General features: G+C 37.8%; 1 protein-coding gene across 1 annotated transcript in view; it reads right to left on the bottom strand.

The window, feature by feature from the left end:
* LRP1B (LDL receptor related protein 1B) overlaps positions 1 to 17494 on the bottom strand; it is a 762233-nt gene that overhangs the window by 132878 nt on the left and 611861 nt on the right. The window contains exons 54-55 of the mRNA XM_040227930.1: positions 7769 to 7992; positions 6218 to 6324 (exon numbers count right to left, since the gene is read on the bottom strand). Coding sequence (XP_040083864.1) covers positions 6218 to 6324; positions 7769 to 7992 — 331 coding nt within the window. The remainder of the gene's footprint in view (positions 1 to 6217; positions 6325 to 7768; positions 7993 to 17494) is intronic.

Consider the following 17494-nt stretch of genomic DNA (forward strand, 5'->3'; position numbering starts at 1 on the left):
ATATGCAGATGACACCACCCTTATGGCAGAAAGTGAAGAAGAACAAAAGAGCCTCTTGATGAAAGTGAAAGAGGAGAGCGAAAAAGTTGGCTTAAAACTCAACATTCAGAAAACAAAGATCATGGCATCCAGTCCCATCACTTCATGACAAATAGATGGGGAAACAGTGGAAACAATGAGAGACTTTATTTTTTGAGGCTACAAAATCACTGCAGATGGGGACTTCAGCCATGAAATTAAAAGACGCTTGCTCCTTGGAAAAAAAGCTATGGCCAACCTAGACAGCATGTTAAAAAGCAGAGATTTTACTTTGCCAACAAAAGTCCGTCTAGTCAAAGCTGTGGTTTTTCCAGTAGTCATGTATGGATGTGAGAGTTGGACTATAAAGAAAGTTGAGCACCAAAGATTTGATGCTTTTGAACTGTGGTGCTTGAAAAGACTTTTGAGAGTCCCTTGGATTGCAAAGAGATCCAACCAGTCAATCCTAAAGGAAATCAGTGCTGAATATTCATTGGATGGACTGATGCTGAAGCTGCAACTCCAGTACTTTGGCCACTTGATTCGAAGAACTGACCCATTAGAAAAGACCCTGATGCTAGGAAAGATTGAAGGTGGGAGGAGAAGGGGATGACAGAGGATGAGATCATTGGATGGCATCATCAATTTGATGGATATGAGTTTGAGTAAGCTCTGGGAGTTGGTGGCGGACAGGGAAGTCTGACATGCTGCAATCCATGGAGTCGCAAAGATTTGGACAAGACTCAGTAACTGAACATATACTAATTATAGGTAATATTCCACAGGGGATATATCAAGAATATTCATAATGGTGTTGGTTTAAGCTGTTTATGATCTTGTTGGGCATATAGATTATACATTAAAGTATTAAAGAGTCAATGATTATATATCATTAAAGCAATAGGTGATTGAGAACCAAGTATGGAGATAGGCAGTGCTTTCGATGCCCAGAGAATTGAGGTATCCTTTTGATTTTGGAAAGCACACAATGGCAGTGCTGATGGTGAACAAACACAGGGCTACCTGGGTGGTGTGCTAACTATACAATCAGATAGTACAGTTCTAAGCTTTAAATGCACAGGAGTTACATAAAGGGATAGAGAAGTTTATATCTACTCCTATTGCTGTTCATGATACTAGTATCACTTACACTCTATTGAAGTACAGAGCATAACCAAATGCACTGTATCCTAGTGCCCATAGTCTTCATGTTCGTGTAAAGGAAAAATCGCATTTTCTCTAAACCCTAGATGTAAATAATAAGATATTACACTTGGAGAGAAAAAGAGGTATTAGTTACTCATTTCAGTTTCATAACTTTGGAGTCAGGGCAAATATTTATAAACATACACCAAGAAAAGAGATAATATAGGTATACATAAATCTAAAATGTTTCTAAGAAACCATAAGCAATTAATGTATTTATATGGAAGAATATCTTATAAAATATATTTGCATAAGTGCACATTTTCTCTAGCATATTAATATAATGTGTATAATATATTATATATATATATACTACAGATGCCAAATGATTACCAACTTTCCCTTGTTACTTTCTAGTAATATGCTATTTGCTGCTGCTGCTGCTAAGTCGCTTCAGTCGTGTCCAACTCTGTGCGACCCCATAGACAGCAGCCCACCAGGCTCCCCTGTTCCTGGGATTCTCCAGGCAAGAACACTGGAGTGGGTTGCCATTTCCTTCTCCAATGCATGAAAGTGAAGTCGCTCAGTCGTGTCTGACTCTTAGGGAGCGCATGGACTGCAGCCTACCAGGCTCCTCCGCCTGTGAGATTTTCCAGGCAAGAGTACTGGAGTGGGTTGCCATTGCTTTCTCTGAAATCTAAATTATCTATAATTTCCTAAAAATCTTCTGATATTATTTTTTATTTATTTGTATATCAGTAACATTTGGCTTGCATTACTGAAGAGTTATTAATCACTATAAATTTAAGAGAGATGAAACGATAATAGTGAGAGATATTTCTCCTTAATGGAATAAAATCCTCCCTAATAATATAAGACTAGCATTTCCAATATTAAGAAATTCAATAAGCAGGTGGGCAACAGATAAAGCAATAGATTTTACATGTAGCTTATGGATTTTTTAAAATCTTTTAGAATTTGAACATATAAAATGAGAATACTAGTCAACAAAGTATACTAAATGATATTTATAAACATGGATAAATTTTTTTTAATTGATAATAGGGAGTTATGGGCTTCCCTGGTGGCTCAAACAGTAAAGAATCCACCTGCAATGTGGGAGACTTGGGTTCCATCCCTGGGTTGGAAGATCCCCTGGAGGAGGGAGTTATGGTGGACTTTATATAAGATACAAATATAAGGTTTTAGTATTAATACATGGCTTATTAGTCCTATAGTTATTCTTAGCCTCTTAGATATTCAAGAAATTACACCAATTAATTTACATTGGTTTTAATATCTGATTTAAATTAATTATATCAATTCTCCATAAGGTAAATATTATCATATGCAATTTACAAGTGAGGACTTCAGTGCTCAAAAGTTTATACAGGTTGCTCAGTTTTAACACAAGCCTATATAAATTCAGGGCTAAGACTCTACTACTCTGTATGTATTCTGTGTAAGGCACTATGCTATGTCCAATTGGGTATATCATCTTCCTTTTGAAACTTTTCTGTCAACTACTGTGACACTGAATTCTGTTGCTTTGCTCCTATTGCTCAAACACCTCTGTTGTCTGTACTTTGACCTTAACTCTTCTAAACGTAAACGTCTCACACATTTCTGCCCTTTCTGCCCTAGGAAGCTTCTTTGTTTCACCCTCCCTCATTCATCTTAACAACTCCAGCAAGTTTAAATTATCAACTTTCTGTTGCTAATTCCCCAAACTAAGCTTCTAGTTCTGCTTTGAGCTCCAGAACTAAAATTTACAATAATCTCTGAGATAGCTTCATCTGAGGATTTCCCAGGTGGTGCTGGTTATAAAAAATCTGCCTGCCAATGCAGGAGACGCAAGAGACGTGGGTTCGATTCCTGGGTCAGGAAGATTCCCTGGATTAGGAAATGGCACCCTACTCCAGTATTTTTGCCAGAAAAATTCCATGGACAGAGGAGCATGGTGTGCTACACTCCATGTGGCTGCAAGGAGCAGAGCGACTGAGCACACACACACACACACACACACACACACACACACACACCTCCATCTCATTGATTTAGGTTGGCCATGTCTACAACTGCAACACATGATAACCAGGGAATAGCATTCTCTTCATAAACAAACTTCCCAAAAACCCCTGTCTCAGGCTCCCTCCTAAGGATCTCAGACTGGCAATTCTAGACATAGCTTCCTGAGTCATACTTTAAAATGAAAATAATGCCATGTATACTATGACTATGAAAGTGAAAGTAAGTGAAAGTCACTCAGTCGTGTCCGACCCCATGGACTATACAGTCTCCAGGCCAGAATACTGAGCCTTTCCTTTCTCCAGGAGATCTTCCCAACCCAGGGATCAAACCCAGGTCTCCCTCATTGCAGGCAGATTCTTTACCAGCTGAGCCACAAGGGAAACCCAAGAATACTGGAGTGGGTAGCCTATCCTTTTTCTAATGAATCTTCTGACCCAGGAATCAAACTGGGATCTCCTGCATTGCAGGCGGATTCTTTACCAAGTGAGCTATTAAGGAAGCCCTTACTATGACTATGTAAGATGCTAAATCAGACATTTTTTTTAAATCAACTGTCTGAATTTTCTATAAGTCTAAAATTAGTCAAAAGTAAAAAAAAGTTCTTTAAACCTAAAATTGTGTTTGAACAGATTATGCCACTTTCATCAATACCCTCAAACGTCCCCCCTTAAAGCCAGAACAGAATCTAATCCTTATCAGAGTGTTTCAGGTCCTAGAAACACTCAGCTTGTCATTCGCACGTATCCTGTTCTCCATATGCTCATGTGGAGCACATGCCCATGAGAATATGAGCACGTGAGAATAAGCCCATATGCTCAATCTCCAGTTGCTCATATACTTCAAGGCATACAATCATCCCATGGCAGCCACAGGGGATTGGTTATAGGATCCTCTGTGGGTACCAGGACTCACGGATGCTTAAGTCTGCTACATAAAATGGCATATTACACTCAACCTTCGGAATCAGCAGCTTCAGCAAATTCAGCCTACCATGGATATGCAGGGCCCGCTGTCCTAGCATCAGTGCTGTTTCCCTCATGTGCTAGATTCGTTCCTAACTCATGACTTGCATTCTTTCTGCATGGAAAGCTCTTTCCTCACGTATTCACATAGCTTGCTCTCTCTCTTTATTCAGTTATCTTCTCAAATATCACCTTTCTAGAGATGACTTCTCTCATAATCATAACTAAAATAGTACTCTCTCATAACTAGGCATCCCTCATGGTTTTTTTTCCCATATATGGTTTTTATATACATCTGACATGATGTATCCTACTTGTTCTATCTGATATAGGAAAGTCAGTTTCATGAGAATGGGAATTCTCTTAACAAGGGCAGGAACTATTCCTTCAGCATTTGGAAAAAATTTCTGGCACCAGATGACTCTTTAATTAGTGTTTGTTAAATCATTGACAAGAGACACATCTATATAAATGAACTCAATCCCAAGCGTTCCTACCTTCTGTAAGGGTAAAAACAATCTATTTGGAGGAAAAGGCAAAAGGTACATTAAAAGTAAATATATATATATATATATATATACACACACACACACACACACACCCAAAATATAAAGTTTCTACAGTGAAAAAGACTGCAAAGCCTCACTGTTAAATAACATGTGCTATAGGAAATGTATGCTGTCTTTCTGATACAGATGTAGTGGGTGACAGTGGGGAGGGAGCAAAAATCTCTGAGGCTTCTACACTGTGAAAATGTTTTATTGAGGAAGGACTAAATGTAGACCTTACAAGACTGATAAAATTCAGGGACTTCCTTGGTGGTCTGGTGGTTAGAACTTGGTGCTTCCAATGCAGGGGCTGTGGGTTTGATCCCTGGTTGGAGAACTAAGGGGCTTCCCAGGTGGCTCAGTGGTAAAGGATCAGCCTGTCAATGCAGGAGACATGAGACGCAGGCTTGATCCCTGGTTGGGGAAGATCTTCTGGAGAAGGAAATGGCTACCCACTCCAGTATTCTTGCCTGGAGAATTCCATGGGCAGAGAAGTCTGGTGTGCTACAGTCCATGGTGTCACAAAAAGTCTCATGCAGTTTAGTGACTGAGCATAGCACAGCAGGGAACCAAGCTTCCATATGCCACAAGGCGAAAAAAATTAGAAAAAAAGAACAAAAATGATTGGTAAGATTCAGCTAAGTGCATAGAATTGGAAGGGTACTATAGAAGAAGGGATCTGAGAGGAAAATGGCATGGGAGATAGAACAGGAATGCAGAAAAAAAGCTGAGTTTTGAAGCAGTCTGCGAAGTACAGAGAGTGTGGGCTGGTGGTTTAGATGACATGCTGGAAAGGAGATTTACGCTAGATAGAAAGAAGCTGTGAATGTCTTTCATACCTTTTTTTCACAAAAATTATTTGCATTTTACCACCTCTCTGTCCATTTAGTCTCTCACCCTCTGGCAGTTTACCATCTCTCCCAGTATCATTAACATATAGCTGTAAAAACATCCTAATATGGTGCTATAAACTATCAAAATTTCATGCAGGTGAAATCCTAATAGCCTTATAACTTAGGTAATTTTCAAATAACATCCCCATAATATCACCAACAGTATGATAAGAACCTGAGTTTCAAGTTGGGAAAGTATGACATGAAATGTTAATGACTTTTATAAAGTCATGCTATAAATTATTTTGTCTGCTTTCAAAAATGACTACATTGCCAAATGGAACCAGAAAGCATGGCAACATTATTATATTTAGCATACTATTTCACATTATTTTATATTACTGGAGTATAATTACTTTACAATGTTTTGTTACTTTCTGTTGTACAACAAAGTGAATCAGCTATATATATCCACATATTCCGTCCTCCTTGATCATCCCTTCCACCTCTCCCATCCCACCACTCTCGGTCATCACAGAGCACCGAGCTGAGTTCCCTGTGCTATACAGCAGCTTCCCACTAGTTACCTATTTTACACACGGTAATGTATAAATATCAATGCTACTCTCAATTTGTCTCACCCTGATATTTCATAGATAGTGTGGGAAACATATCATACCTGTAGGTCTCTGTAAATTCTTTTGTACTAAAATTCTTCTCAGAGTACCATCCATGGCCGCCTCTTCTATGTGGGAGTGGTCCCCGACAACAGTCCAGTACATCATTCTGAAGAGATAGGTCAAGTTGATTAGCCTGTTGACAGTGCTGGCACAGCCCCAAACAAGGTCTGAAAAGATCCTGTGCATTCGAATCACCTTAGAGTCCTTGATAAAGGGGCTAACTCTAAATGTACAAAGTAAAGACCTCCAAGAGATGGCGGTAGGAATCAAGGTTTTTAAATAGTCATACACTAGTCCCTGATAGCACAGCTGATAAAGAATCCCCCTGCAATGCAGGAGACCTGGATTCAATCCCTGGGTTGGGAAGATCCCTTGGAGAAGGGAAAGGCTACCCACTCCAGTATTCTGGCCTGGACAATTCCAGGGACTGTATAGTCTACGGAGTCACAAAGAGTCGGACACGACTGAGTGACTTTCACTCGCTCACTCACACTAGTGTTAGTCTCTCAGTTGTGTCTGATTCTTTGCAATCCCATGGACTGTAGCCCACCAGGCTCCTCTATCCATGGAATTTTCCAGGCAAGAATACTGGAGTGGGTTGCCATTTCCTTCCCCAGGGGATCTTCCTGATCCAGGAATCGAACCCAGGTCTCCTGCATTGCAGGCAGATTCTTTACCAACTGAGCTATGAGGGAAGCCCATATTTCCCACTAAAATTTGAGAGTTACTGTTTAACAGGATAAACTGTAGTTCACTTGATTCCCAAAGCTCAATTTTGAAAATTTCTTTAGAAGAATATCTCTAACACTTGAAACCATCTTCTTATTGTGACAGAATTCATTTTACCATGGTTGATACATCAATATGTATTCTTTTATGATAAAGTAACTGTTTTCTCAAACAGAAATAATTTTCTCACTTAGAAGATACCATACTGCATAATTCTATTAAGTAAACAATTGCTTCTTTTTACACAGGATTTAATGATCCACTTTATGGATGATTAGAAGTTTTATTTAACATTTCCCTATTTCTTTTTTGGCCACTGCTTATAAATGAAAAATAAAATAATAAAAAAGAAAAACAAATCAAGTAAAATAAAGGACATATTTGTATTAAATTTTTAAAGTTTGTTTATACATATGCTTTCATTTTTTATTACCAGAAATAACCAAAATCACTAATATTCTACACTTAAGATGGTTAAACATTATATGTAACATCTCAAAAAATCAGTTTTAGATTAACAATAGTGGTTACACTTTTCATATCAGTTTCATTAATCTGAACGTACACATAACATACATAGACACTAAATGTATAAAGTACATTTATACAACTGTTCAGAGAAAAACACAAATTTTTCATCACCATTTGGTATGAAAAGGGCATTCTTTTTTATATAAGGAGTAGAGGGATTTTCACAAGTCTTGTGACTCTATTATATGTTGAACACTCATCCAGAGACAACACTATAGAACACAGGTGAGACAATCTCTAAAAATGGATAGTCATATCAAGAAACATCAATAACTATGTTATTAACCTACCCTCTTTTAGGATTTACAGCAATGGCATAGGGTTCTCCAGCCATATTTGTTAAGAGTCTGGTACAGTTGGGGCCACTCAGCTGCCCTACGTTGATAGAGTACCTCAGACTGGTCCAGTGAGTAGTGTAGTAACTGAACCAGTGCATTCGAGAATGGTCGGTCCAATAGATATTTCCAGCAACCCAGTCAACTGCAATGTCCCTGGGCCTTCTAAATTCAGGACACTAGAAGAAAACAAAACAACAAACCACAGTATTTTCAAAAGCAAATTGGTGGAGTTTTCTATATCTATATATTGAGATTATTTGGGAATCATATTAATATGATCAGGTATTAATTAGTATATAGATTTTTAAACATATTTTATTGTTACTTTTTATAGGTATATAATTTCACAAGTCCTAAGTATACAGTTCATTGGAATTTTACCTATCACTGCCCCTGTTTAACTACCATCGTGTTAGAATATTTCCAGAACTGTAGAAGGTTCACTTATGATATCTACCAGTTAGTATTTCTCTTAGAATAAGCATAATTCTCATGTCTAACATTATAGATTAGCTTAAACAAATCCACATAAACATCATCATACTCTTCAATTCCTGATCTTGATTCAACATCATGTCCATGTATCCATATTGTTCTGTATGTCTGTTATTAATTGTTTTTATTTCTGGATAATATTTAATTTCATGAATATATATCAATTTGCTTACCATTGTACTGGTATTATTTATTTATTTTGTTAATAATTTTAGGCCATTACAATAAAAATTATGAATATTCCTCTATGTATCTTTTGGTGGAAAAAACTCTCATTTTATTGAAAATTTAATAAGAAATACTTCAGATGGTGACTGCAGCCATGAAATTAAAAGACGCTTACTCCTTGGAAGAAAAGTTATGACCCACCTAGATAGCATATTCAAAAGCAGAGACATTACTTTGCCGACTAAGGTCCATCTAGTCAAGGCTATGGCTTTTCCAGTCAAGGCTATGGCTTTTCCAGTAGTCATGTATGAATGTGAGAGTTGGACTGTGAAGAAGGCTGAGCACCAAGGAATTGATGCTTTTGAACTGTGGTGTTGGAGAAGACTTTTGAGAGTCCCTTGGACTGCAAGGAGATCCACCCAGCCCATTCTGAAGGAGATCAGCCCTGGGATTTCTTTGGAAGGAATGATGCTAAAGCTGAAACTCTAGTACTTTGGCCACCTCATGCAAACAGCTGACTCATTGGAAAAGACTTTGATGCTGGGAGGGATTGGGGGCAGGAGGAGAAGGGGACAACAGAGGATGAGATGGCTGGATGGCTTCACTGACTCGATGGACGTGAGTCTGAGTGAACTCTGGGAGTTGGTGATGGACAGGGAGGCCTGGGGTGCTGCGATTCATGGGGTCGCAAAGAGTTGGACACGACTGAGAGACTGAACTGAACTGAACTGAGAACTATTGAAGCTTAAGGTATATATATGTTTGCTTGAATAGATAGGGTTAGAATTTTCTTTCAAAGGATCTCTACTAATATTCACTCTTTTCAGTAATTTAATAAACTTCCAGCTGCTCTGCATCCTTACCATATATAATTTGATTTAAAATTTAAAAAGAATGTTAATACAAATAGGCACATTTAGAGAGATGCTAGATTAAAATGTCTTTTGAGGAAAGTTACAAACTCTGTCATTTATATTAAATCTGCTAGCTTGGATTTTCTGTGTAATAGTATATTACTGGATTATTGTGAGACAAAGGTAAGAGAGCTCATTGGGAATAGACAGCAAGGAAAATAACGTATGCTCTGTGCCCTTCAATTAACTTGATCACTTTGAGCTGAAGCTAGTGTAACAATTAATTTGACATGGTCAGGTTTATTGTGCATAGCCGAAAGTGAGAAGGAATTCTCAGGGGTATTATATCAAGACTAGAAACAATTATTTGAAGGTGATTATAACTAGACATGTCATCAATGTGTAAAAGCATTGTTAAGACCTGGTAACAAGTGGAAATGTGGGTTTTTAACAGATGACTGTTTCTTCTGTGTTTTACTAGTGAGCACATTTTGTTAAATTGTGCTTGGGTTAAAAGCAAACAGACTGAACTTCTCAAAAAGAACATGAGATGCCAAGAAATAAGAATTGCAAGTCACCATCTGCTGTGTGATTACTGAGATCTTAAGGAAGGAAAATATGGCTCAAATTAAACACAGAACCTTTAGAAATTTCTAATGACCTTTATTATTAGTCTTTTTATTGATTGATTTAAAAACTAAACTTTTAAAATATTACAGTAACTCATTCCTTTACTCTAATAGTAAATACTATCCATCTACACAGTGATATCTCATAGCTACCTAAAGTTAAATGAAAAGTACTCTGAAATACAACATAATCTAAACATTTCATACAAATAATATTCATAAATGGGTAAAATATAAAGTTTTATCCTAGCCAAACCACAAAATAATTTTCAAGTGTTTCAGTATCATTTAAGTTAAATGAAATTGCTGTTTTTGATTTGGCAGCATTTAAAAGTAAATTTATCAACAAATGGTATGGACATGTCAATGTAAATCTTAAATCTATAAACATGAGAGACAATAGGAGAAAATAACCATTATGAACTGTATAAAGCCTCTTGGAGCATATTTATCTATTTTTAACACCACTGGAGCAATCTTTTACCATGCATTTGTCCAGCATGAACATAAAAGAATACCCTATTTTGCCTTTGATGGTGATTGGTGGTTTAGTTGCTAAGTTGTGTCCTATTCTTGAGACTCCATGGACTGCAGACCATGAGGATACTCTGTCCATGAGATTTCCCAGGCACAAGTGCTGGAGTAGCTTATTTCCTTCTCCAGGGGATCTTCCCAACCCAGGGATAGAACCTGAGTCTCCTGCATTGCAGGCAGATTCTTTATTGACTGAGCCAACAGGGAAGCCCAAATTTGCCTTTATAAAATGTTAATATACTATATGATTTTTCTGTCCTAGTGTATCCTTGCTAAATAGGACATATTTTATGCAAAGTTCCACCTTTTAATATTAATATTTTCATTTTTTTTCACTCATGCTCAAAAAAGGGCTGGTTATCTTTCCATTCTATATTTATATTCCTGTTCTGTTAACTGTTAAAAATCTCAAATTCCTAATGATCATGGAACATTCAGAAGTCTGATTTTGTGATACTTTTCAGAAAAGCTGGGTGGTGAAAATTCTATTAATGGTGAATTCCAAGAGGATATATAGAATTTAGGTCACATTACTAGAATAAATGTTACTTTTAAATGCTGAACACGAGATACTGATGAGTTATAGAGCCATTTAAATCCATATAGTTATTCTCTGGTTCCTTGATTAAGGAATCTCTAATGTCATTCCCGTATCAACTAAGGTAGTTAGAATATGGAGTAAAGAATGGTCACACCCAATAAATTCAACCTACGTGACAAGATGAATCATCAGTTACAAGATGATTCTCAGGGAATTATGGCAACTAGTCAAGATGTTACTAGGTATTCATCCTTAATGACTCATAACATACTGAATGCTCAGTAATTCTCCACACTGAAAAGAGCAAGATTGAACAAAGGATGAAAAACAAGAAGACAGAAAAAAGATGGTCTTATTGTTAGTGAAACCATGGCCAAATTAGGAAATCTTCTTTATAGTGAGTTTTATAGAAATAATCCCTTTCTATTGCTCATGGCTTGACCAGTATTGCATTGAAAGTGAAAATGAAAGTTGCTCAGTCGTGTCAGACTATTTGCGACCCCATGGACTATACAGTCCATGGAATTCTCCAGGCCAGAGTGCTGGAGTGGGTAGCCTTTCCCTTCTTCAGGGGATCCTCCCAACCCAGGGATTGAACCCAGGTCTCCCACATTGCAGGCGGATGGATTCTTTACCAACTGAGCCACAAGGGAAACCAAAGAATACTGGAGTCCTTCTCCAGGGGATCTTCCTGACCCAGGAATTGAACTGGGGTCTCCGGCATTGCAGGCAGATTCTTTACCAACTGAGCTATCAGGGAAGCCCAATAGGGAGGATTGTGTTAGTCATCTAAAAGGGAATCTCATATTGAATGAATGCTGGCTGAAGAGCGGAAGGCAAATTGCTGGTGGGTCTTATGGAGAAGTTCAAAATCAATCAGGTAAACACAAAAAGTGGGAAAACACAGGAAAAGTAAACTGAGGTTCTTGGCCTAGATTGGAGACTGAAATGAATAACAAAAACAGGATAGTTATGCCATTTGTCTCAAAAGAGGCTGAAAAATAACCAAACACATCAGATTGGAAGCATAAAGAGAATATGAAACTCTAATTTGCCTCTTTGGCTCCCACTCTAGACAGATAGACCAATGAACTAGAGGCACTGATGCAATATGTCGTGTTTAAGAAATTGCAGAGGCGTGTGGTTACCCAGACAACAAAAAGCATTTCTCATCTTTTGCACAAAGTAGAAGACACATTTTGATGGCTTTCTCCAGACAAATGATTTCTTTCCTAATAAGCTCTCTAAATACACAGCCAAAGTTTTGAGTCCTGAGGCAGTCTTCTTTATAGAGATATATTAGTTGAATGAATGAAAGGCTTAAATCTTGCCAAAAAATTGGCAGCTTGATTGTAACACAATTAGAGGTTACTGCTTTAAACTACTAATCCTTTACATCTGCAGATTGTAAGGTATCTTTCACAGTGCCAGCTTCAGTAAACTAAAAATATAAGTCACTAAAGACTTGTTTTAAATCGAGGAAAGAGGAAAACCTATGAAAGGAGAATTCAAACATTTGAACTGTGGAAATACTGTCTTTTTTAAAACAAAATTCCTATAGTTAGCAATATAATTTGAGAAAATATAGTTAACACAAGGATAGATTGAAGTTGCCACATATTTCATTTGTTCCTGATCTTTCATCTTTGTGTACATACAAGAAAATTCAGTTCATTTTGATAAAGTTAATTATCCCCTGATGCAATGCTAGTAAAACACAAATATAACAACACTGTAAGGAACTTGTGCATGTGGTGGGATGGGGATGGGGGTATCCATATGTAATGATAAGATTATTTACGTTTTTGGTTCACAAAATGTGAATCAGATTAAATTCTCATAAATTAGTCAATAACACATTGCAGGCAGATTCTTTACCATCTGAGCCACCAGGGATGCCCAAGAATACTGGAGTGGGTAGCCTATCCCTTCTCCAAGGGATCTTCCTGACCCAGGAATTGAACCAGGTCCTCCTGCATTGCAGGCATATTCTTACCAGCTGAGCTACCAAGGAAGCCCAATAATAAAGTAAGGACTACACAAATTCTGAACATTACTAAATTCCACAACTTAGTAATAGTCTACAATACCTAGATAATTGTTATTTCAGTCAAGCTCATGCAACAATGGAGAAACCCTCCCCCCAGAACCCAAAAAAATTATATTTAAGAGCTAGAATATGTACGAATTCTTAAATCATTTCAGAGATGAAACTTCTGCTTCTATCAGCAATCTATTCTTAAGAAAAGATCATTTCAATCTGAATATTTATAAGGCCTAATTGTAAAGATTGTTTCAATTTTAATAATTTTTCTACAATTTGTGGCATTTATCTACACTAAAGTGAAAATGTAAGTGAAAATTGCTCAGTCATGTCCAATTGTTTGCAAACCGATGGACTATACAGTCCATGGAATTCTCCAGGACAGAATACTGAAGTGGATAGCTTTTCCCTTCTCCAAGGGATCTTCCCAACCCAGGGATCAAACCCAGGTCTCCCACATTGCAGGCAGATTCTTTACCAGCTGAGCCACAAGGGTCTACACTAGGACTACATCAACTGGGCATAAGCTCTGTTATAGGAAAAGGAAACCAAGTAAAAGTACATAATTCTCAGACAGTATCCAGAAAGTAACAAATCTGTCTTTGGATATCAGGGTGAATATTGTATGTGATTTATCATTTTTAAAACATACTCAGTATTCTCTAAACTTACTGGTTATGATCTACCACCTACCTACCATAAATAACAAAACTGAGCCAAAACTTTCAATTGAACTACCAGCTAAACAAAAGATATCATGGAACCTAGAAAACAACATATTTGGAATCAGACAGTTGGTTTAAGAACTAGTCCTAGTTTCTCCATAAATGATGAAAGTGAAATTGAAGGTGTTAGCAATTCAATCATATCTGACTCTTTGTGACCCCATGGACTGTACCCCACCAGGCTCCTCTGTCTAGAGAATTCTCCAGGCAAGAACACTGGGGTGGGTTGCCATTTCCTTCTCCAGGGAAACTTTCTGACCCAGGGATTGAACCTGAGTCTCCTGCATTGCAGGTAGATTCTTTACTATCTGAGTCAACTGGGAAGCCCATAAATTATGTAGCATATAAAAAAAAAGGCTTTGGATCAGATGACCTGTAAAAGTGTTTAACTTCTAAACAGTGAATTACTTAACAGTTTAAAACATTATCCATTCTGTATAAACCTTGAAGTGAAGTGAAGTCGCTCAGTCGTGTCCAACTCTTTGCGACCCCATGGACAAAGGAGCCTGATAGGCTCCTTTGTCCATGGGATTTTCCAGGCAAGAATACTGGAGTGGGCTGCCATTTCCTTCTCCAGGGGATCTTCCCAACCCACGAATCGAACTCAGGTCTCCTGCATTGCAGACAAACGCTGCTTTACCATCTGAGCCACCAGGGATGCATCTAATGCAAAGTATGAATTTTATGCATTAGTCAGTAAGCAAAAAATTTGTTGGTACTTATGGGGGCAATTTTGACATCATCTCCCTATGTGAGTAACCTGAAATTAAGAAGACAAGGTGCCTTCTTATAGTTAATTTCTTTTTCCTGATGGTTACAATTTAAATAAGCACAACAGCTGAGATGAAAATTAGAGCTATCTGAAAGAACAGGCTACAGAATGGTAGGCTGAGCACTTAATCACAATAAACTGTGGAAAATTCTGAAAGAGATGGGAATACCAGACCACCTAACCTGCCTCTTGAGAAATCTGTATGCAGGTCAGGAAGCAACAGTTAGAACTGGACATGGAAAAACAGACTGGTTCCAAATAGGAAAAGGAGTACGTCAAGGCTGTATATTGTCACCCTGCTTATTTAACTTATATGCAGAATACATCATGAGAAATGCTAGACTGGAAGAAGCACAAGCTGGAATCAAGATTGCCGGGAGAAATATCAATAACCTCAGATTTGCAGATGACACCATCCTCATAGCAGAAAGTAAAGAGGAACTAAAAAGCCTCTTGATGAAAGAGGAGAGTGAAAAAGTTGGCTTAAAGCTCAACATTCAGAAAACGAAGATCATGGCATCTGGTCCCATCACTCCATGGGAAATAGATGGAGAAACCTTGGAAACAGTGTCAGACTTTATTTTTGGGGGGCTCCAAAATCACTGCAGATGGTGATTGCAGCCATGAAATTAAAAAACACTTACTCCTTGGGAGAAAAGTTATGACCAACCTAGATAGCATATTCAAAAGCAGAGACATTACTTTGCTGACTAAGGTCCATCTAGTCAAGGCTATGGTTTTTCCAGTGGTCATGTATGGATGTGAGAGTTGGACTGTGAAGAAGGCTGAACTGAACTGAACTGATGGGAATAACAGTCCACCTTATCTGTCTCCTGAGAAACCTGTACGCAGGTCAAGAAACAACAGTTATAATCAGACATGGAATAACAGACTGTTCAAAATTGGGAAAGGAGTACAACAAAGCTGAATATTGTCACCATGATTATTTAACTTATATGCAGAGTACGTCTTGTGAAATGCCAGGCTAGCTGAAGTTCAAGCTGGAATCAAGACTATTGGGAGAAATATCAACAAGCTCAGATATGCAGATGATAACACGCTAGTGGCAGAGAGTAAAGAGGAACTAAAGAGCCTCTTGATGAAGGTGAAAGCGGAGGTTGAAAAAGCTGGCTTAAAACTGAACATTCAAAAAATGAAGATCATGGATGGCATCTGGTCCCATCACTTCATGGCAAATAGAAGGGGGAAAAGAGTGACATATTTTATTTTCTTGGGCTCCAAAATCTCAGCAGACAGTAAATGCAGCCATGGAATTAAAAGATGCTCGCTCCTTGGAAGGAAAACTATGACAAACCTAGATAGCATATTAAAAAGTAGACATTGTTTTGCCAGCAAAGATCCATCTAGTCAAAGCTATGGTTTTTCCAGTAGTCATGTATGGATGTGAGAGTTGGACCATAATGAAGGCTGAGAACCAAAGAATTGATATTTTTCAATTGTGGTGCTAGAGAAGACTCTTCAGAGTTCCTTGATTGCAAGTCAATCCTAAAGGAAATTAACCCTGAATATTCACTAGACAGACTGATGCTGAAGCTAAAACCCCAACCCTTTGGCCACCTTACAGGTAGAGCTGACTCATTAGTAAAGACCCTGATGCTGAGAAAGACTGAAGCCAAGAGGAGAAGAGAGCAACAAAGGATTAGATGGTTGGATAGCATCAGTGACTCAGTGGACATGAGTTTGAGCAAACTGTCGGAGATAGTGAAGGACAGGGAAGCCTGGCATGCTGAGTTCATGGGGTCACAAAGACTTGGACACAGCTTTTGGACTGAACAACAAGAAAGACTGTAAAGTTAAGTTGCATTATTGTAAGTGAAACATAATCTATTTATGGCTGGAAAAATGTGTTTTTGAGGGTATATGCATACTCTTATGGGAGAAGGTGGAAGGGGTATGTTGGGAGATGAGGCTAAACATCATGCCGAGGTTTGTAAGACCACGATTTTTCAATGGAAAGATTTAAGGAGGGAGATATGATGCTGAGGTTATATTATAAGATTATTTTGTCTGTGGCATAATGAATGGCTTGGCACTGGGGACCAAGGGGATACGAGAAACTCAGATGAGGTTTATTCAATGGACTCCAGAGGAAAGATTGTGAAATTTTAATCTAGGCTTTTATGAAACAAAAGTGGATAAAAATGGTACATATATGGAGGTAAAAATATTTAACCTTGTGATAAATTGAATACCAAGGATGAGAAGCATAACTTGTAAAGGATAACTTTCAAGATTGATACGCTATTGCCATATATCCCCAAGATTTTCAATTAATTTATTGCTTCTAATTTTAAAAGTGTATCTACTTCATAACTGGTCTTGTTCTAAGTGCTAGTATTATAGTAGTAGAATAGGAAAAAAGAAAACTGCCACTGCTTCTGGATATTTATTTATAGTGGGGTAAGACAGATAATAGGTTATAAATATAATAAATGAATAAACTATGTGGCAGTAGAAAAGTACTATGGAAATGCAAAAGAGCAGGGCACTGAGGATCCCAGGACGGGAATGAGGTAATAGATTGCAATTATCAGTAAGTTATGCATTCAGATGACATTTAAACAAAGACTTGAAGGAGTTCAGGAATTGAATCATGTAGGATATCTGGTTGAAAGGCATTTTAGGGCAAAAGACCATTTTAGGAAAGGCCTTACTTTAGTAGGTAGTGATGGGTTTGAGAAATAGCAGAGCTTCCCTGGAGAAGAGTGAGTAAAGGGGAAAGTAGTGGCAGATAATCAGAGAAGTAACAGGAGACCAGATCTTTTAAATCCTTGAGAGTTGTTAGGAGAATTTCAGTCTTTTTGATGGAAAACCATTGAACATTTTTGATTGAAGATGTGATGTGATTTATGCTTTATACAGAGCATTCTGGTTATTGTTTTGTGAGTCATAAGG

Source organism: Oryx dammah, unplaced genomic scaffold, assembly GCF_014754425.2.
Source record: "Oryx dammah isolate SB20612 unplaced genomic scaffold, SCBI_Odam_1.1 HiC_scaffold_27, whole genome shotgun sequence".
In the NCBI taxonomy this organism is placed as follows: Eukaryota; Metazoa; Chordata; class Mammalia; order Artiodactyla; family Bovidae; genus Oryx; species Oryx dammah.